Source organism: Chroicocephalus ridibundus, chromosome 3, assembly GCF_963924245.1.
Source record: "Chroicocephalus ridibundus chromosome 3, bChrRid1.1, whole genome shotgun sequence".
NCBI classification, from domain to species: Eukaryota; Metazoa; Chordata; class Aves; order Charadriiformes; family Laridae; genus Chroicocephalus; species Chroicocephalus ridibundus.
Genome location: NC_086286.1, coordinates 84,249,202 through 84,272,022, shown reverse-complemented (window position 1 = coordinate 84,272,022; position 22,821 = coordinate 84,249,202). Strand labels below are relative to the sequence as shown.

The 22,821-nt window shown below is 37.9% G+C and overlaps 1 protein-coding gene across 6 annotated transcripts in view; it reads right to left on the bottom strand.

The window, feature by feature from the left end:
* The window catches only part of FBXL4 (F-box and leucine rich repeat protein 4), a 71,661-nt gene that overhangs the window by 30,123 nt on the left and 18,717 nt on the right, over positions 1 to 22,821 (bottom strand). For all 6 annotated transcript variants that reach the window (XM_063329912.1, XM_063329913.1, XM_063329911.1 and 3 more), the window contains 2 exons: positions 16,750 to 16,994; positions 6,469 to 6,682 (listed from right to left, as the gene is read on the bottom strand). In XM_063329912.1, the coding sequence (XP_063185982.1) occupies positions 6,469 to 6,682; positions 16,750 to 16,994 (459 nt within the window). The remainder of the gene's footprint in view (positions 1 to 6,468; positions 6,683 to 16,749; positions 16,995 to 22,821) is intronic.

Below are 22,821 nucleotides of genomic sequence, written 5' to 3'. Positions count from 1 at the left end.
TTTGAGATGAAGAACTGTGATAAAACTTTTGCCTCCACAACAGGTTTAAAAACAGATGCAATATGAACACTGTATGAGCATCAGGTAAGGTAACAAAGAGAGAATATGGAAATGAAAATGGAATGAACCTTATTATTGAGTGCAAAAGGCAAAACACTTGCCTCCTCACAAATCGTCACAGTATTAATTTGCAAGCTAGGATTCAGGACATAGAGGGGCACCTTTTTGTTCTCTACAGCTACTTGACAGTGCCAGGGACACAGCAGGGACCGGGACACAGCAACACAGCAATTACTGAATTAATTAAATGAAAGTAGTAGTCTCTGTAGTTAATTCAATTATTGCATTTTGGTTTTGCTTCATTTGGTCAAATTATGCCCTCCCTTATGCCTGCAAATCTGTTTTACACCTTCATTCTTGCCCCTCACTCTTCACATTATGGGCTCAAATGACCAAATCAGCCTATGAGCCTGACAAGGGATCAGAAGGCACCATCAAAGCTCTGTATTGCATGGTTAGTCACCAGCCCAACCTCCTATTTTCTAGCTAGAGGCTTTCACTTTTTTCCCCACTATTTGCTTGCAACTCTTAATCCTAAAGGTTTGTACCCAAGCCAATGAAGTTTTGTCCGAGATGGAAAACCACAGACAATAGCTCTCACGAGTATAACATAACCCGTAACAGGTTATTTCTGAAAACTGTAGCATGATTTTATGGCAGCATTAACTCTTTCACTGCCCTTGGAATAAGAAAATAAGAGTTGTTACTTTTACTGTGAAGATTCTTATGCCTCTTCTTGGTATCTAAACTTTCCAATGTCCTCTCTTACAGCTGCTAAAGTTCCGAATTTGCTCTTGGTCAAAGGCATCAGAGATACAATTTATAAATACAACACTTGCTTTAAAATGTGTGCAAAACAAAATCCTTTCTCCATTGTAATTTCATAGAATCATAGGGTTGGAAGGGACCTCTGGAGATCATCTAGTCCAGACCCCCTGCCAGAGCAGGGTCACCCAGAGCAGGTTGCACAGGAACATGTCCAGGTGGGTTTTGAATGTCTCCAGAGATGGAGACTCCACCACCTCTCTGGGCAGCCTGTTCCAGTGCTCTGCCACCCTCAAAGTAATGAAGTTCCTCCTCATGTTTAGGTGGAACTTCCTATGCTCAAGTTTGTGACCATTACCTCTTGTCCTGTCCCCAGGCACCACTGAAAAGAGCCTGGCCCCATCCTCCTGACACCCAGCCTTTAAGTATTTATAAGTGTTGATAAGGGTCCCCCTCATTTGTCTTTTTTTCCAGACTGAAGAGACACAAATCCCTCAGCCTTTCTCCATAAGAGAGGTGTTCCAGTCCCCTAATCATCTTGGTAGCCCTTTGCTGCACCCTCTCCAGCAATTCCCTGTCCTTCTTGAACCGGGGAGCCCAGAACTGGACACAGTACTCCAGGTGCGGCCTCACCATGGCAGAGTAGAGGGGGAGGATGACCTCCCTCCACCTGCTGGCCACACTCTTCTTGATGCACCCCAGGATGCCATTGGCCTTCTTGGCCACAAGGGCACATTGCTGGCTCATGGTCATCCTGTTGTCCACCAGGACTCCCAGGTCTCTTTTTTTCTTTTTATTTGTTTAGTTCATTTTGTATTTTAATTATAATTGTAACACAAACTAGAAAAAAAATTTTTTCTTCACGCATTATAAAGAATTCAAAATATCACACAACATGAAATACGTTATCTTACATTAAAATTTACACTCAGCAATAAGGAGACTGTCAAGTTCTACTGTAATTGTGGCTTTGGTTTCTTTAAAATATAATTTTGGCTGCATTGTTTATATGGATGGAATACTTCATAATAAGCATTAAATCAAGATAATATTCATACTCAAACCATAAAGATGTGCATTACCAATTACTGTATACAATAATACCTTCATTGTTCATTGTATTCTTTAAATGTATCAATGCCACAAGTGCTTAAATTATGCTGTGAATACACTCTCAATGAATAAACATTAAGGAGTCATGTATCAGCAAACACCAACACCACCAGCACAAAAAATCCAACAAGTATAATAGCGGTCTTGAGCTAGCAGAAATTACATTTATAAAATGCTGGGATTAGTTTCTCAAAGCAAGTTACAGATTATTCCAAGCACATACAGAACTGAAGAACCTTTAAGAATTAAATCCTTAATAATGAACTTAAAGCAATGAGGACAATTTTTTTTCTTTATTTTATTTTTCTTGTTTGGCCTGGAACAAGTTACTGAAAGTCACTGGACTGTCCTCCTTGTAACAGAGAGGCTGGAATAATTCAAGGGTGTTGGAAGCTTCGCTTCAGAGGTTTGAAACTGATTTTGTACACAGAAACTGGCACTCAGTATGTCAAGGAAATAACATTATATTTGGCCTTAAGAATCAGCAGGGTTAGAACCAAAGACCATAAACTCCTCCAGATGGTACAGCTATCTTCCAGAACAGCAACACAGTGCTGCTGGTGTCTAAGTAGCAGAATACCAGAATTGTCCATTACACCAAAAACATATACTTTGGAGCTTTGATTACATAGACAATGGGAATATTTCTAAATGCAAAACCTATTCAAAGAAAACAGCTAAAATAACAAAAAACCTGCCATAACAATTGCTCAGATGATTACATAACATGTTGTTAATTTTATTTAGTTTCTGTTTTCCTCAAAATCTGTTCTTCTGTACCTAACAGGTACAAATCATTAACAGCAGTCAATTTTCTGCAGAGTGTTTTCCTCAGAACTCATCAATTAGTATCATAATAATCACATAAACAGAAAAGTACAACTAATACTTTAAACCTTAAATGCATTTTTTCTCTTTTTTGAAATAAAAGGAAAAAGTACTTTCCTTTCATAATAAAAGGAAAGAGTAGGGAGATTCTACACCTGGGCAGGTACCTGGGAGCTTGCTTTCATTTTATCAAAATACCATTTATTTTATTGAAATGTTAATGCTGTACTTTGTAAAGCATCATGCAAAAACACAAACAGCTTTATCAACATACTGACAAAAGGAATGGAGAATCTTCATCCTATATCCTATGCTATTTAATCACACACCCAAAAGAACAAGCTGTACTATTTACCCAGATGTGCTCTAACACAACACATGCATTTTCAACAGAGGCTGACAACTGTGGAGTAGGAAAATGACCCCTTTTTCACTGGTATCTCAAATAACATGCAGAGACAGGCCCTCCTTTAAAAGTCAAGTTGAGCATTAAGTCCTTTTACTTTTTTTGTTCTCTTTAGTGTTGTTCTTTTTTAAAATATGATCACTTCACTTAAATAACTCGTGTTTACCTTGATCAGCCATAACAATAAATTCATCAGAGTGTCTACAAGCACAAAAAGTAGTTCCCCTCCTCATGTGATCTAGTTTTACTGTGCTTCAACTCTAGTGCAGTAAGACACACACAAAGAAAATTCTGATACCCCATCGGAGAACTCATTTTGGTCAACTTTTTACCTACTTGCTCTCTGCATATTCATTCCCTCTTCACGTTTTGGTAATTACCTCAAAATCCCCAGTAATATCAGAAACATACTGCCCCATTTTTACATCAAGGCCGTTAACACAGGATGAACAGGGATGTTGTCCTTCTGTCACAAAAAATGACAACATGTTGATAATTATGGTAGGACTTGTACCTTTGTCATTCTAGAATATAGTGCAAAGAAGAAAATTTAGATCAAGAGACTTGGTGCTTTGTTTGTTATTTGGTTTAAGAAAAAAAAAAAATCAACCCACTGATTCACTCAGGAAAACAGTGAGCTAAAAACTGTGGTCTAAACTGAATGAATGAATTTTTCTTTTGTTTTTTTGGTGTTTTTTATTATTTATTTATTTATTATTTTAAGACAGGACTTTTACAGAGGACCATAACACACACATCAGCTCTGTTCTTCTACCCTTCTTATTTACTTTCTCTTCATAATCGCATACTTGTTATCAGTTAGCAGTTTTCCTTAGTGGATTCGTGGCCTCAGATTCTTTTCTCAGAGCAGGCCCATTTGGCAACAATACAATGCCAAGCTCTTGATAAACATTAGCTTTGTTCCCTTGTTTGCTCCTTCGAAGCTCCAACAATGAAGAAGCAGTAGTAGTAGCAGAAGTTTCACAAAAGTCAAGAACACTACAATATTACAGTTCTTTGACAAATTTGAGAAGTCTAAATCACTTCAGAGCATGCTTGATGAATTTATCTATCCCATCTTTTTTGTATCTAGACATCAATTACTCTTGACATCTCCGAACTAGCTGAAGAGTGCAGAGACAATGGCAGCCAGTTTTGTACAGAAAAACAAAGATTTGCATTAACAGAAGCTAAAGGCAAGAAAGGTAATGTGATTTCTATGAATTTGTGACTTTTGTAACTCTAATCCTCTAATTCAAATCCTATACTACATCTTCATTCTTTCCCTTTTATTTTTCCACCTGTGATGCACAATGTATACAGTTAAGTGGCTTCATGTTAAGGAATACACAAAAGCATCCTCTCCAATTTATGTATTTAAATTTCTAGAAATTTCTCTTCCGTGGTTTGTTAGGAACACTGCCTTTTGCTTATACTTATGTATAAATTAGAAGCACGACCTTAAGTAAGCTTGATTATGAATGAATGATCTTGTCAGCTACAAGCAGATGCATGTCCATACACATGAAAGGCAGAAATGAATCTTCACAATTTAAGGGCTTCAAAGTCAGGAAATCTTTACCACCGACATTCAATCTAATTTCAAGCTCTGTTCAGCAAAGCGATAGCTGAGAAATGACAGTTACCAATCATTTGCAGACTGTACCTCAGCTGCTGCACTATTACAAGCATGAAGTCTCAAACTTCTGAAGTTACCTGAGTAGAATTGAGAAGATTATGATCAATCAAGAACAGGAAAAAAAAAAAACCCTTATATAATCTTTACCTCTGATACAATCATCTTTCTTGGATCTGAAAGGTCTTCTGAATTAGAGCCCAGAGTCAAAATGGGGTAAGGAGACTTATATCCAAGATTTACAGAAAGATTAGCGAGCTAGAAACAGAAGAAATACACCCAAGGCACCGATTCAGCTCTGTACAATAGGCACTTCAAAGCCGGGCTCACCAGTTTTCTTTCTTAGTTTGAAGAGAATAATAATTGCTTCAGTACAGAGAGCAATTACCACAAAGTAAGAAGTTACCGAGGTGCACTGGCTTCATGGTGACTGCCTGCGTACCCCACAGCCGATGCCGGTCATTCCAGGTAGCCTACCCTTTAATCTAACTACGTTGTAGTACCAAATCACTGTTACAGACTGCTAGCTAGACTTTGGACACAAACGTACACGTGATTTACCAAAACAAGCACAACAAGATGCAACTAACTTTGCAGCATGCGTGTTCGGTGTGAACTGCTTATAAATGAGATAAGGTACTACAACTTCAGGTGCCCTTTAGACGTCTAGTAGACAGAACCTACTGTTCCAGCTTCAGTTCTTCTATTACACTATGGCTTAACACCTCACACAATCCAGTGTCATAACCTCACTTCTGTGTGCCAAAAGCATAAGCAGAAATGACACACAAAAGCAAACTCTTCTTAAAATGTTTAACCTAGAACTAAAAGCTAGAAAAAAACCTTGCAGAGTTGTTTTCCCTCCCATTTTGGAGCTCTACTAAGTAGCAGCTTTTGCAACAAGAGAAGCACAACTATGAGAGCTTCCATGTAAAACAGAGCAGTAAGGCTGCAATACATGAGTAATGTAGATAGTGAGAACTGATGGAATTGCTTCCGATTCGAATTGCTGAATTTACTAGGATACAACATTTGTAAAATGTAGTAAACTACAGCAGTCTTCTCAACTGTAGCATGTAAAACCATTCCATCTCAGATAGGAAATACGTTGCAGCAAACAATCACCATCCTGATTCAGGCAGTTGGGTAAGGGTATAAAGAAGTAATTTTTACACTGCGGATGAAAAGTATTTTTTAAAATTTGTGTTTCACGACTCAAACGCTAATATATAAAGACAGCAGGGATCTAGTAATTAGTAAGTCATTCTAAAGGACAGAATGTTAAGAATTACAGTAAGTTACTAAACAGTATCATTTCCCAACTGCGTTGCCAGATGCAGTCTGTCTGGAGTACGCTTCAAAACAAAAGAAAAGCTTTCACATTTGTGATTTCACTACATTACTTAGAACAGCTAGTGAAAAGTCACCAATCTTCCATGCAAGCTAAAACATGCAGACTTTTTATTTATTTTTTGTTAAATCCAGAAGCTATTTTGAAAATAAATAAAATCCAAAGGTAGTTTCAAAAGTCATAGAAGTTTCTGAATTTACCTTTGAATTTACGTGCAAAATTTTAATTTACTTCTTCATTAATGAAAAAACCCACAACATTACCAGATTGAAAGTATTTATCACAAAGGTTAAAAACGTTTGTTCCTACCTCCACTTTTGTTCGGTAGAGAATGAGACGCTTTAGGCTGCCCACTTTGGCTATGTGGTTGAAAGCCTGAGGTGGTATTTTATCACATGATGACAGATTTAATTCCTGCAGATTTGGACACATTTCAGTAATGACCTCCAAGCACGTTTCATTGAGGAAATGGCCACAAGACAGCTCAAGACGGACTAGTTCAGAGCCACAAACTTTCAAGAACCTGTATAAAAAACACATTTTAAGTGAAATATAAATGTACTTTCAGGTAAGAGTCTGAACACTGTCAAAACCTTACGCACGTGAACCAGGAAATAGTTCCTTTCAGCAATGAAGAGCCTACAGACCACAGCTCTTAGGTCACCTCAGTTAACTAACAGGAAACACGATTAGGTCCAAGTAAATTAATCATAACCACTCTGAAGAAGTTACTTCTGGATCACATCTGTACAAATCCAGAAGAGATCAAACCAGTAAGAGAGCAATATTCAAAAACCAAAGGTAGTCTAAGAGTCAGGGCTGTTTCATCAATATTAACTTGATACTGTATATAACCTAGATATTATACAATGTTTTGTACAAAGGAATATCTGACTACATTTTAAGACGCACAGGCGGCTATATAGCGCTGTACATGGCATGAGGAGGCTAATGACACTAAAGCAGTCTTAAAAAGCAATTCTACCTTGAAAACAAATTGCAAAAGATTCATTGGGGGTGAGAACAGTACAGAGAGGGCTTTTTATTAAATTAACATTAGTCTTAAACTCTGTTTGGTTAAGAAAGTTGGAACATGGTTCATTCTTGCCATTTACCCCAAGACAATGGAGCAAAGTACAACACAGATAGTGTCTGAAATGCTTTTACACAGTCCCCAAAGCTAATTTTGACAATGGCCACCAATAATTTCTTATTTCTCTTTATCTCAGAAAAATCTGCAAATGTAAAAATGAGGTTAAACAAATACCTTTAAATGGGTGAAATATTCAGGAGAAGTATTTCAAGACTTTCAGAAAAACACCTCATTCCTTTCATTAACAAGTAAGTCAAAATCAGCACTTCAGCTGTTCTAGAACTGTGTTCTAGACACAGAGATTCCTAAGGACTATTTCACATCACTTTCATTGGAATTATAAAAATTTAACATATTTGAAGGCAAAACATCCAAAATATAGAAACCTTGATGGTCTTTGCATGAATTCCACCTTCTGTCAGAGATCGTGTCAGAAATTCAAGCTCTATTACATATAACAAAAGCTTTAACTAAAAGCACATGTTTTTAATTAAATACGTCCCTCTTTTATTGCAAAGATAACCTTCAAAGTGTAAATCAACCACCAGGCTTGTAAGTTTGATATTTAATAGGAAAAAACCCTGTGCATGTTTGCTGTGATTTTCTTATACTTTATTTAATAATTTCTCCAGCAGAAAAAACTAAGTTCCTAAGCAGTGCTGCAATGAGTTCCTCCTGTTACTTCCTAGAATAATGGAGCTACTTGTGAGGGAGCACGAATTAGATTCTCATAATAAATATTGCAATCTGCTCTATTACCAGTTCTATCCTACAAAAAGCTTCATGCAGACAAAGCAGCTTTAGGTTCTGATACTTTCACCGCAAAGTTAGCATTACTTTTTGGGTTTAACTGATACAATAGAAATGCCAGAGAGACATGATGTTTCCGCTTGCACAAAAACTCCTATTGCTAAAACTAAAGAGGTACAAGCCTTCCCAAAACTTTGATCCAGCTGAAATTCAGGATGAAACAGCTGCTGGTCTTAAAAGCAGACACATTCAGGCAGGCATTCCTCAACGACACTAACAGTACCAAAGGACGTGAAGTCCATCTTTCAAGATCCAATTTTTCAAACCTTCTCTTTTCCTTATTTTTTCATTACTCACTCAAGTCATACTTGCCATTCATCATCACCTTTCTTTACTCCTTTCATCTTGCACGTTACGTGGCCTTGGTTTGATTGTGCAGATCCTATGTAATATGGAGGGGAAAGGAGATTCCAGGGTGGCATCTCCAACCCTGGAGGTTTCCAGGAGTCACCTAAAACCTTGACTGACCTGATCTAGCACTGGGGACACTGGCACTTCAAGTGGGAGCTTGGAGCAGATGACATTCAGAGGTCGCTAACATCCAACATTTCTATGAGGCTATGCAAACAGAAACAGAGAGGGTCTGAGACATGAAAGGGGAGACATAAATCCCAGATTCACAGGGGTTCTGCTAAGTACTGCCTTCAAATCTACTCTTCCACTATTTTTGTCTAACTCTGCAGTCTCTCTTTAGAATCTATTTTAGCTTGTAAAATCAGAGTTTATAAACACCAAGCGTTTATTTGCTGTTTTCATACCGGACACAGTAAATCCACCTGGACTGGCAAGCCTTCTTATGGAAGTGTCAGAGCTGAAATGACAAATTCCCAAAAACTAACATCAGATATTCAAACATTAGACTGCTATTTTAGGCTAGTAATAGAATTCAACACTGCCATGGAGAAACGTAGGATAGAAATCCCCTGGAAATCAGAGTAGAGACATGGATTCATTGCTGATTGCCAATTAGCCAATTCCTCTATTTAATGAGTGCTTTAACAATACATTCACACAGCTGCTTTCATCAACAAATTATCAGGTTTGTTTGAATGGTGATATTTTCCATAAAACCTTGTCAATCGCCACTTATTATACCTCTAGCTTTTAATTTGCTAACAGATAAATATTTTATGAATTACTCCATTACAATAATGGATGTTAGGTTAACTGCCATATAATTTAACAGGTCTTGGCTGTTATAAATGTTGGTACAGATTAACGCTTTTCTCCTTCTAGGACTATTAAAAGTTAACATTACCAGGTCAAGGAAAGGCTCATTTAACCCCCTAGACTTGCAGAAAAACTCCAGGCTCACCAGCTTGAGGAGTTATCATCCTCATAATGTTCTATTTAAATTCATTACACTTGAAACACACAGGCAGAGCAAACGCAGCGATAACAATGAGCACTGCAAGTCATGGCTTTGCGGCTTTTTTGGAAAAGGTTATTCAGGAGACATTAAACAGAAAGGCAAGGGGGACAAGGGACGTGCAGCCAGGGACAAAAACGAGCTGACAGGTATGAAGTAGAAAGATGAACAGGAAGAGGAATTTGAGGAAGGTACCAACCCGCACCGGGATGAGAACATTAGGCAGAACTGCAGAGTTCTCTGAACGACTGAGGCACCCCAGTCTTTGTTTGCACTTAACAGGCTGCTCAGGACAGAAGTTTTTGCTAACGTCTTTCTACATGGATCTCCAAAGCTATACGGCAAGACAGAACATGGGTTCTCATGATTTCAGAAAAAAGGTGGCATTGCCTTCATACTTCTGAGACTTAACAGACACTGGATGCCTGGCTCTGACTTAGCTCATTTGAAAACAAACAACCCCCAAAAAAGCACTTTCTACCCAAATCAACATTTCTTCACATACCTCTCCTTTAATCACTGAGGACTGACTGGTTCCTGTTTTTAGTCTCTCCTCCTTTCTGCAGTCATCCATCCCTTTAGTTTTGTTTTTATTATCAATATTTTATACACGTAATTTCTGAAGTGACTTCCCTTCATCCCTTCGTGTTTGTTATGAAATATGACTGACTAAACAACCTAGAATAATGTGAACACGTACATTGTTCAGCCTGGAGAAGAGGAGGCTCCAGAGAAACCTCATTAGGAAGTAAGTTGGTCCTAGTGAAACCCTTGTATATCTATTAGCAGTTAGGATGCTATTTACTCATGCTGTAAACCCATCATGATGGTGGGGTCACTTAGTCTATTAACAACTTCCAATCTTATAATTTGTGTCTGTATCATAAGCATACCCCCTCAGACAAAGAAGATCCAAAATTAAAATATCAAGGCACAAGAGAAAGCACCCAACATGTCAGAACTGGCTGCATAAGAACCTCCCAAACAAAATCCTCAAAATACCTTTAGACATGTACGAGGGTACTGAGGTATCACATTTACTTCACTGGTTTCTAATGGAACTGCACTGGATCCAAAACGTACACTTCACTGGTAGCATAATGAACCCCACTTACTTGATAACCCAAAGTTACTGAAGTCTACAAGAAGCAGGGATCACAGTCCAGTTCTCTCTCATCTACTCATCTTTCCTAAACACTAATAGCTACCTAGTTTTATATTCCTTTAGTACAATTATCCCAACAGGTTTCAATCATGCTGACATTACCAAATCTATTTTCAATGGAATTCTTTGGTGCTCATTTTGTAGTCACTGACATATAAACCACTGAATTTGCTGGCCAAAGAGTGTGGCGGGCTAGGGAGGAGAAGCAACTTCCATTTACAAACAACACAGGGTTGGACAGATTTTTATTTTAATTCAGCGCTTTCCCTTGTAGTGTTAGCATATGCTAGCATCTAAATCAGAGATGCTACCTCCATTACTTGACAGATACAACATTGCCCCATTCGCCTAGCCCTCCATGGTACCGTCTTCCTATAATCAGTATTTCATTAAAACAACCGTTGCAGTTTGCTTCAAGTCAGTTACAGACTCCCTCTGTCTACTCAGGTCTCCTGCTTTCCAGAGCCTGCCACCAGACAAGAATAATGTCCAAAAAAAAAAAAAAGCCTCCCCAAATGAAGTACTTGGATTTTATTCTTCCTCATTTCACTTCCAAGATCTTGAGGTCTTTTCTTTCTTACTGTATTTCTATCAATATTATTACTCACACAGACTTGGCAGAGATCATAATCCCAACCTGTCTTGCAGTTACAGTCTTACGTTTAATCCAAAGGCATACCAGAGGTACCATTCCTATATCCCTGGTAGCTTCTATTGTCTACTGCTCTAAAATCTTCTATTTTCCCTTCAGTCTTCATAATTAAGGAGACAGTTTACTTATTTTACACAGAAGGCTTACATATTTGAATAAAATAAACCCCTAATGTTCCATGTAAAACTTCACCTACTTTTCCATTTTCTACCCCCAAACACTGAAGCACATTCCTCCTCCTTTCAGTCAGTGAGTTATTCTCTTTCTAGGTGGTTTCCAAAGTCGTGGTGACTGCGTATTTGCATGACAGCCATTGATACTTCTATTCATCAGCAGACACCAACTTCTGGGATCATGGTCTCTGCACCTATAGTGCAATTAATATTAAAAAATTCCAAATGCCTAGTTGACTCTGGATCATATCATGCTACACCCGCCCTACAGCAAAGATCTGAGGATATAAAAGAACTTTGATAAATTTACTTATTTAATTTAAAAAATTATATTTGGCTTGTGGAATTACATTTTAACATATTTCTTAAGAGTTATGTCCAGATATTTTTATACTCACAATGACATTTTTCCTTTCAGGACTGCTGTGTTACACAACAGCAGCAGCATATAGTAAAGATAATTGTAATAAAAGATAACGTTAAGATTGATATGACTGGAGAACGAATGGGTACACACAGGTGTAGAAGCACGAGAAAGAACAAATGGCAACATGGGGGCTGACAGAATGGTGTGTGTTAGTGGAAGTTAGATTAGCAGATCATCAAGAGCCTTGAACATATGTATGTGCAGTTTCTCAGGACACGCACATTAGGAGACGAAGGATGGAGGTGGCACAGAATGGCGACACTACACGCTGGATAAATTGGTTTGGACACATATCGGATGTCTTGGTGCATCCGAGTATGCACGCATGAGAGAGACTAACAATCTTGTTTTTAAAATGAAGTCACCTTCCCTTCCTCTAAGACATTCTAATTGTTATAATGTTATTTTCTACTCTAGCTTCTTAATTTTTTTTTTTGTCAGCAAACCTTAAAACATTACATGCGAGTAAGGAGACTATTAAGTATCTAATTTTGTGCTTTTCTCAACACAGATAACGCTATTTCAATAAAAACATGCAAACCAAACATTACTACTTAATGTCAGTTACTGCTACCCGAGGTTTTACTAAAAACTGGAAATTAAGAGAGAGAAAGACGTGATTTTTAAATTGAGAATCCCTGTCAAGTCACACATTACTCCTATTCTCTGTGACTATTTGATTCGTGTTTCAGTAATTCCTCTGACCTTCCTGCTAGTTTGATTCGTAGCAAAGCCTCACCAAGTTAAACATTGTCAAAATACACCTCTACTACACAGCAACTAAAGCCTTCAAATGGTAACAGCAACAAAATTGTTAAAGAAATATTCCTGGATGTGCTTGACATGCAAACACCGCATCACTAACCTGAAAAAAAACCACCATTAATTCATTTTCACAGTATAAAATGTTAGAAGTAAATAAAAATCCTAATACCTCATATTTAAAGCAAACGAGTTTAAACAATCTAACGACGTTATCAGAGAAAGTGTCACACAGAAATCTGCATGCAGAACTCCGTTTTTAAACTGTCATCGTCCTTGAGCTGTTTAAACCTCAGAGCATTTATTCAGCATCTCAGTATTTAGCATATCTCCAGTCAACTTGCCTCCCTTTTCCTATGTAGGTCTTCTCCTCCTACACTGATATTCCCCTGGCATGAAGAAATTCACCCTACCTCTCACGCCAAGAGAAATGCAGTGCGGCTTAAGCAATGCTTGCTGTGAAATCTTTGTTTATTATTCCCTGTCACTTTGCATTCCAGACACTTGAGACTGCTCAGGTACTCATTTCATTTGTCTTTCACTTTTCCGTATACTTTTAGTTCAATCTAAATGATAAAGTTTAGTTAATCTATATTATATGCTGAAATGAAAAATTTATGATAGCCATTTTTAGCCCTAAGGAGTAGATGTTATCAATAAGTTAAAATACCTTCAGCTTTGCCTCAGGATGTTCATATGCCTGAAGCGTTCTATCTTCTCATGGTAATACAGTATTTGCCTTCAGTCACATTTCTTAAAATTACTCTTTTTAAAAATATTCTACTTTAATACATTTTTGAAGAAAAAAAATATTTTCAATTATTTCTTATAATCATGTCTACATGAACCTTTTAAAGCAACACAAATCTACACAAGCTGCTTCTCTTAAGACCGTTGTAAGAAACCACAGACAGAAACATTGAAGACATTTGCCAGAACGAAATTTAAGCAAGAGTAGCATTTAAACATACCCTGACTTGCGGAAATCATAACATAAACTGTATAGTCCTAAGAATGAAACTAACTCTAAGTTTTGAATTCAACAGTGCCAACTTTAACACCAAATGCTGAGAAGTGCAAAAATAAAGAAAACAAAACAAAAAAACAGGCCCTGTAAAAGTGAAATGCTGTTATCGCTGAGGATAAAGTATTTTGGTTTTAGCATTTTGCTGTTTCTACAGTGCAGCAATTTGTAGTGTTTGTGAAGTTATTGACAAATTTCATTTAGCAAATCCTTGCTAATTGACAAATATATGCTGGCCTTTTAAAAAACAGCATAAGGGAGTCCTTCAAATTGTTCTAACTTCTAGGCAGAATTCACAACACCTCCAAGTAGTTGCCTTGACAGCCATTCCTGGTCGCTCATGCAGCAACTTATCACAAAATTTATAAACTTGAAGTATTGGAATAATCAATTTAGGCTCGTTTGAACTCAACCTCAAGTTGCAAGAAGACTTTTTCACCAGTTAAATAAAAAAATAAAAGATGCAGCTAGGTACTCTGTAGGCACACCTCACTGTCTTATTTAAAAAAAAAAAATAATCTGTTGCAGAAAGAAATAGAGAACACCAAGACCAGAGAGGGAGCCAAAGCGAGCAGGATAAAGAAAAACCAACAAACTGATTCAGAAACATTCACGCAGTAGGCAGCAAGAGAAGATTTTACACTAATAAATGTAGTGGTACGTGTCTTCTACTGTTACGTATACAGATGGACAGAAATACCTAAGCATTTAATTTGTGCAAAAGACAACTACAGTCTGAAAATCTGATTAAGTTTTCAGTAACAGTTAACATCAGCAGGTAACTGATAAAAGCAGCAATGCACTTCCTCAGCCAACTGAGGACCTCCTCTGCAAGACTCGTATTCTGAAGAGTAAACTAGAAGGAAAATGTAAGTGTGAAATAAAACTCCTAGGGAAGGCAAGGTACCTCCATTCTTGGGCAACTGTTGTGCATAGTATCTCCCAAAAGTCAGGCTGCATGAGGAACATCTAGAAGTCCAAAAGGAAAAATCGTGGGAGTTCATGACTACATGTCCTGGCTGCTACAACATCCACATGGTGGCGGTTTCTTAATAACAGCCAGGGCAGTAAAACTAAAACATTACTTGACAGATTTCTCCTTTGAGGAACAGTATCTCTTAACAGGAAGCTACTTATTTGAAGAAAGTTATGTTAATGCTTTTGAAAAGCAAGTGTTGTTCTAATTAGTCTTCTGTATTATTAGATACTTCCATAGCAAAGCAGCAGCAAATTTTCGTTTCCTGGAGGCCAGCAAATTTGACAAAGCTGCTGATGAAGAATGTCAAAAGGAAAATTTGCGTTTGGAAATTCTACTAGAAAAGAAACTTCTACAGAACAAGGAGTTGCAAAATTATTTCTGTATTATGAAAACAAAACTTTGAAAACCAGACCTACTTACAGTGGAGAATTTTTGATTCAGAGTGAAAATTTTGAGCAAAAGTCACACCTGAAAATTATTTAGTTTACAACTTTGTTTCAAAAATTTTTGATTGAACTGCATCTTCCATTCCCAGACTGCAGGCATCACTTCCAAGAAATACTTTTTCCTAGAAATACAGGTAACTTCAAAATTGTATCAATGTCCAAGAATACTTTTCCCTCTGTTACAAATAAATATCACCTGTAATAATGAATATAAATTGACTATGTTTATTCGCAGATTATTAATAGTCAAACAATGAATATTTATTATTTTAGAAACACTGACCACACATAAATGCTGCTTCAGTTCAGCACTGAAGAAAAAAGTCATTATCAATAAAACCGTTTTCAACTAACTGGAAGTCAGAAATGCCAGAACCGCAAAGTTTATAATTCTCTGAATTTGGACATTAATTTCTTTCAAAACAACAAGAATTTTTAGTAGTACTGTATGTTCAAAAGAAAATTAAAAAAAATTTGCCATGAAGATGCACATACTTGAAGTTTTCAAAAGACAGATTTAATAGCTAAGCATCAGAAAGCAAGCACTTCATGATTTCAGAGTTGAATTCTCAATTAAAGCTTACATATTTATCCTCTGCAGAATGTATCTAATACAAAATCCAAATTTAGGAGAAGGACTTGTACCCCATTCAACAACCAGCTGATGTCTATCTCCTTTTTCTACCAACAAGCATGGAAGAGCATAGAGCTCTTGGATTATACTGGAAAGCCAGGAAAAGAGAAAGCGACATTCTCATTTTGACAAGCTATTTCTTCAAATTATTTTATTTCCCCAGGGAAGGCACCCAGGCACCAAAGGAAAGAAAATGCTCGAATACTTGATTTAACCTCTTTATTCAGAAAACAAATGAGAGTTAAGACAATTTTTTTAAGATATATTAAACATTTCTGTGTCTTATCAGTGAAGTTCTGCTTTCACCTGCCATTGCTGATTACCTCTTAGTTGAAGCAGCAATTTTTGCTTAAATGAAATGCATTGATAGATGCTGTTTAACTAATGCAAACGAGCAAGGAAGCAAGAAATGATATGTTAAGAAAGCAGAGAACACGGCTGTTATACAGAGAAGAATCCCTGCAAATTTGCTATTTTAATGACCTACAGCACAGTCATATTTTCAGCTCAGTGGAAGATGCACACGCAAACCCCCTGTTTCCCAACAAGGCTAATGTTTTAAATCATTTTTATGAAAATATTTGCATTTACATTGCACTCCAGTGATTACTTAGGGCCCATACCTTGTAAGCATGCACTGTAATCAGTTTATTACCACAGCCATTCTAATACAGTCTTACTGATGACTCATCTGTACAAAGAACAACCGCAAACATTTTCTTCGTGAGATGGACTTTTGACAGCTTGGTTCTAGCGGAGTCTTTTAGAAGCACAGGAGAAAGCAAAACGCTGCTCCCCTTGGAAGAAGCCTTTCAGTCACAGGCAGCTTGGCACACGTAGGCTCTACATACCGAAATGGACTTCTGCTGTTATATCTACTATCTCGTACTGTTTTAGCTGTTTGTTTTTTTCCTACATCATAACAATCACACCCTTTATAGTAAGTCAAAGATATTTCTTGTCTTTTAATAAGGTTTCAAATACTTACTGAAACTACTGGTGCAGCGGCTCTGCAAACAGAGCTTGTCAAAATACTTCTGAACGTTTAGCACTGACCTGCTAAATCCAGAAACAGAGATGGCTCCCCTGTTTCCAGTCCAAGATAAATTCAGCCACTGGATGAGAGTGCAGCGAGACTGTAGGTATTCCAGAGATGTGTCATTAATCCTTGCCCAGTAAGGTTGTAAACTGAGATGAATGTACTGTAGAGGATCACAGCAATGTTGATATAGTAGCTTACAAGTTTGCGCTAGTCTACACAGGTCTGGTACTGTAAGGTGACTCAAAATCAACTGGATGAGCTATATTAAAAACAGAAAAAAGTCACAGATGGTCATATAACACTTGAAATGTTAAGGGAAAACTGCAGAGGAATAAGAAAAGATGTTCTAACTTCAAAGAAAAGTAAATTATTTTACTTAAAAGTAACTTCTCGAATAAATCATTGATTAACTGTTAAATAGGACTGCACTGCCTTCACAATGTGACAACATATTAAACAAGGAAAAAGCAGATCAGCATATGAAAGTGACAGGAAGCTTTCAAATTAGAAGTTTCTTTACCCATGCTAATTTAAACAGTGATACATATGTAAACACTATGTTTACATATTTCCCTTCACAATGTCTGCATTGCCATTTATCAGAACACTGAATTGGCATCCTCTTTCTTCTCCGGATTTGGTTTTTAAGACCGTACCATGGAAAACCCATACCATGTCCCAGTTTCCCCACACCTTGAATTGATTTCAGATTTATTCATCTGCTTCCTGCTTTAAAAATCAGTGTTTTGTCTTCTACCTTATATCCTCTCCCATCCATGCTGGACTATGCAACTAGGTAAACAAATTCAACATATTCAGACCTTCTTTTATGAAGTAGTCTCTTGCTGTGATACTTTGAGAGCACTTTCATTCTATGCCAGAGTCAAACTCAAAGGCAAAACCCCTTTTTACTTTTACCAGATTGAATCATCTCGGTTTGAGAATAATGAACAGCCCTTCTGAACTAGCACCAATATATATGTTTTCATAATGACTCATGCTCAGAAATTAAGCAATAGCCTGTCTCCTATCATGCTCTGTTTTCCTTTCAGAAGGAAGATCACCACACACAGACGCATAAATACTCACTTTAGGAAATAGCAAAAATGCTCAAAAAAAAAAAATCTCCTTTAGCTTAGAAACAGAGAAAAAATGCACTTGAAAAATTAAATCTAAAAATTAATGTTTACTTTACTAGCTGTTTTTTACAGCTATAAGCACTCACTCAAGTTATGTAACTAAAATTGACTAAGTGTTTTCAAGCGGAGGGGGAAACAATAGCTCACTGAAATGAATCAGTGTAAATTAAAAAAAAAAAAAAACAACAACCCACAAACCAGCTTAAAATGAAGAGAATCCTGTGGCCCTTTCAATATACCATAATGTTTCATTTGAATGTCTTGTAAGGATTCATAAGACAAAACCGCCAAAAATGAGAACAAAATGCTTGACATAAAATGAAAATGAAGTTTTTTGTGAGATCCAAACAGATTGTACTTCCAACATACCAGTTTATGCAGCTAGCTTCCGCCTCCCCTCCTCCCCCCTTCATTTTTGGAAGGGAAGAAATGAGAAAACAATCCAACTTCCTGCAAAATGAAAAATGTTACTTCCTACTCAGCTCCAGATTTAGTATTTGGATTTCAAACACCATCTACGACTTTTCAAAAAAAATTTAACTTCAATGCCAAAATACAGTGTTTGCATATACTCTGGTTTCTCTCAAACTTGATTTCAAGTCTTCCCTCTTCCCTTCTCCTTCCCCCTAAAAACAGCCCAAGCTTTTTGTCTCCACAGGTGCCTGGAACTCTGACCTTAGCTTGATGCAGAGGATCTGCACAGGCATTTCAGTGCAACAGATATAGATATTAGAGAGAGTGAGATAGATATATATATAAAAAAAAAATATATAAATCTGCAGTTAATATATTATAATCAACAAAGTTTGCTCGTGACATTTAGTTTGTTGGTATTTTGGTATCTGAGAGAGAGCGAACTAACTAGGAGCTAACAAATATAATCCCAAATTAATATCTTGATTTTTGCTTGGCTCAGACCCATACTTCAGCTTAGAAATTGCTTAGTGAAGTTTTGCTTGTCATTCTAACCTAAACATATACCTATTTTTCTAAGGCCATCAATTCACTTTAAATAATTTTCAATATTCTGAAAGACGGCTTCAAACTATTTTGCAATCTTTCAGCCATTACACACTCTGTAAGCCACCTAAATATGTATTTTATGAATGTCTTTTCCCTCAGATTTTTCCCACGCTCATTTAGTAAGTTTTCAAAAGTGGAGAGCTCAGCAAAGGCTGCACAGTTAGCTAAAATTAAGTCTGCAATTAATGTGGCATAATAATATCTGATAAAAACAAGGTAACAAATTTTGTTCAATGGAAAACAAAGTTATGTTGCAACTTTTGAGCAGTAAAATAATGGTGAATGAATTTACAAATGCCTCAACAATGTCCCTTTACACTAACTGATGACTTCAATGAATACTTCGTAACGTACAGGATGTTGCAATCTTTCCGTGCCTGAGATGAAATCTTTTACCACATGAATATCTTAATCAGAAAAAATAATACTTTCGTTTTTATTCAGATTATGCTACTTCATTATATTTTTTCATTCTAGATATTATGAAGTGTCACTACTATGACATTAAGATATACAGTACTTTTTTTTCTGGCTTTTGATTAAACAAAGATAACAGGTCCCAAACCTGCAGGCTAATAACCATTAATCACTGTTAGTCTGGAGTCTGGTGTCCATCAGAAATCCGCTTTTTATGTATGTGTATCCTAGCATAAAGTCCAATTTGATACATAATGAGTATGTGACGTGATGCGCTGTATTGCGCTGTGCCGTGTTCATGGTCATTCCAAGAATGCTGCAGAATTGAGAATCTGCTTTGAAAGTGAATTTTGTAACACCGTTTCCCACTAACTGTTTTTACTCTGAATTTATGAAAAATTATGGCAGCCATTATTGTTTCACACTTTCTTATAAATCCATCGGTACAAAGAAAGCTTACTGGAAAACCAATGCAAAGGAACACGAAGAGGAAAACAAAATGTGATTTATACAACACTGATCACTTTTTTAGGCTATGATGGACCAAAAGTACAAAAGTGCTTTTTCTCCCATTTCCAAGGCAAACGTGGCACACTTGTCAGCTTTAGAGATGTGATGAAATCAACACCCACAACAGTAAAAACCTCCAAAACCTGGAGGTTTCCAAATCATAATTCTCCACAACAATTCAACAAACAGCAGTATGCAATTTCATTGTGTGCTTTTTGCACACAAAAAGAGCCTGATTCATACCTGACCCATCTGTGTTTTATCATGATCATAGTCCCCGACTGCAGCATCTTACATATATGCCTATATTTTGAATTATCAACTAAAAAATAAAACATCCGAAATACCCAGACATCTCATCCACTGCAAAATTCACTTATAAGCTTAGACAGGATCTCCATCACTCTTCAATACATGAGGCAAAAATTTACCTATGGTGTAGCTCCTAATAGTACTTAACTAGCCAAAAGTTTTTCCAGCTTTTTAAAGCTTTTTTGCTGAATAACAGCAAGCAATAACCATTTGTACCCAATAAAATACTTTCTGTGGCTGCAGCACAATAATGCAGAGCTTGATTTAGTCAGAAAATAATGCTTGGATACTGGTCAAACCTAGAATATTTGCGCTTTTTACAAATTTCCTCTTTCAGTTCTTCAGTCTGAGTCCCTCCAATATGAAAATACATTGGCCTACACAAACTGATCATTGAGAGACACGCAAATGAATAACTTGAAAATACTTCATTCTGCTGCCACAGCTTAGACTCAATTAGAATTGATACTAAGGCATTCTCAGATAAAGGGCAAAGGATATGTGCACAAAAAGGGAAAGAGAGAAGGCTGGAAGGTGATGTTCTAGGGCTTTTGACATTGCTCAACATAGCTTAAGAAAACACAGTCCCTAGTTCCATAATCCTATAGCTCGCACAAACAAATGTGTACACATTAAATAATGCAGGTTGAACATGTCAAAAGTTGGTCTTGCAGCCGTTTCACAAAACACAACCATTTAAGTCTCCCTTTTTTTTTATCCTACTCGCATAACGTGCTTTGGCAGAATGGTCTTTCCATCACCAGGCTACAAGCTCTGAACTTCTCAGCAATGAAAGGCTGTAAAGGTTTTAAGCACCTTCTTGATCCAAAGAACCGAAAAGGATCTTACTGACAGGCTGCACAATCAAATAATCGAGACACCAAGAGGACTAAAGCTGGAGAGATCTTTTCCACGTGCCGCTGCTCAGAGCCCTGGTCAATAGCTATACCAACTGGCAGTATATTGGCCCTTAACTGAAGGGAATCTGGTGCCATGTGGTTATTAGCTGTTAAGACAGATTTCCAAGACCCTCATGAGTTTCTCTTTCCAAAGAGAGGCGTAAAATTTTGCAGATTATCTGAAAACCTACAAATCTTTGGAGCAATTGCATCCCAACAAAGAGGAAGTCAGGCATAAACGCCAGGAGGCCTGCATAGATGAATAAGGAGTTCCTGAACAAACTCTAACACAAAAAGGAAGCCTACAGAGGGTGGAAGCAAGGGCAGGTAGCCTGGGAGGAATACAGAGAAATTGTCCAGCCAGGGATCAGGTTAGGAAAGCTGAAGCCCAGACAGAGTTAAACCTGACCAGGGACGTCAAAGGCAATAAGAAAAGCCTGTACAGGAGGAGAGGCAGGGAAGGTAGGAAGACTAGGGAAAATGTGGTCCCTCTCCATAAGGAAACGGGAGACCTGATTACCTGGGATATGGAGAAAGCGGAGGTATTCAGTGACTTTTTTGCCTCGGTCTTCACCAGCAAGCCTCTAGCTCCATCGCTGTAGTCGCAGAAGGCAAAGGCAGGGACTGGGAAAATGAAGGACCCCCCACTGTAGGAGAAGATCAGATTCAAGACCATCTGAAGAACCTGAAAGTGTATCAGGTCCCCTGATGAGATGCATCTGCAGGTCCCAAGGGAACTGGCAGATGTGTTACTAAGCCACCATCCTTCACATTTGAGAAGTCATGGCAGTCTGGTGAAGTTCCTGCTCACTGGAAAAGGTAACCCCCATTTTTGAAAAGGGAAAAAAGGAAGACACAGGAAACTACAGGGTGGCCAGTCTCACCTCTGTGCCTGGAAAGATCATGGACCAGGCCAACAAGGCCAACTGCAAGGCCCTGCACATGCGTCATGGCAATCCCAAACGCAAATACAGGCTGGGTGGCAAATGGATTGAGAGCAGCCCTGAGAGAACGATTTGGGGGTGTTGGTTGATGAGAAGCTCAACATGAGCCAGCAATGTGCACTCGCAGACCAGAAAGCCAACCACATCCTGGGCTGCACCAAAAGCAGCGTGGCCAGCAGGTCAAGGGAGGTGATTCTGCCCCTCTACTCCTCTCTGGTGAGAGAGACCCCACCCGGAGTACTGCATCCAGCTCTGGGGCCCCCAACATAAGACAGACATGGACCTGTTGAAGCCAGTCCAGAGGAGGGACTTAAATATGCTCAGAGGGCTGGAGCACCTCTCCTATGAAGACAGGCTGAGAGAGTTGGGGTTGTTCAGCCTGGAGAAGAGAAGGATCCAGGAAGACCTTGTAGCAGCCTTCCAGTACTTAAAGGGGGCCCTACAGGAGAGATGGGGAGGGACTCTTTATCAGGGAGTGTAATGATAGGATGAGGGGTACCGGTTTCAAACTGAAAGAGGGTAGATATAGATTAGATATTAGGAAGAAATTACTTACTGTGAGGGTGATGAGGCACTGGAACAGGTTGCCCAGGAAAGTTGTGGATGCCCCATCCCTGGAGGTGTTCAATGCTAGGCTGGATGGGGCTGTGAGCAACCTGGTCTCGTGGAAGGTATCCCTGCCCATGGCAGACAGTTGGAACAAGATGATCTTTAAGGTCTCTTCCAACCCAAACCATTCTATGATTTGTTCTGGAAAGATTTAAGTTTGCTGAGGGTAAAAGTGTAGGACACAAAAATGCTTCTGCTTATTGCTCCGACTCTTCTATCTAAGTACCATTTAA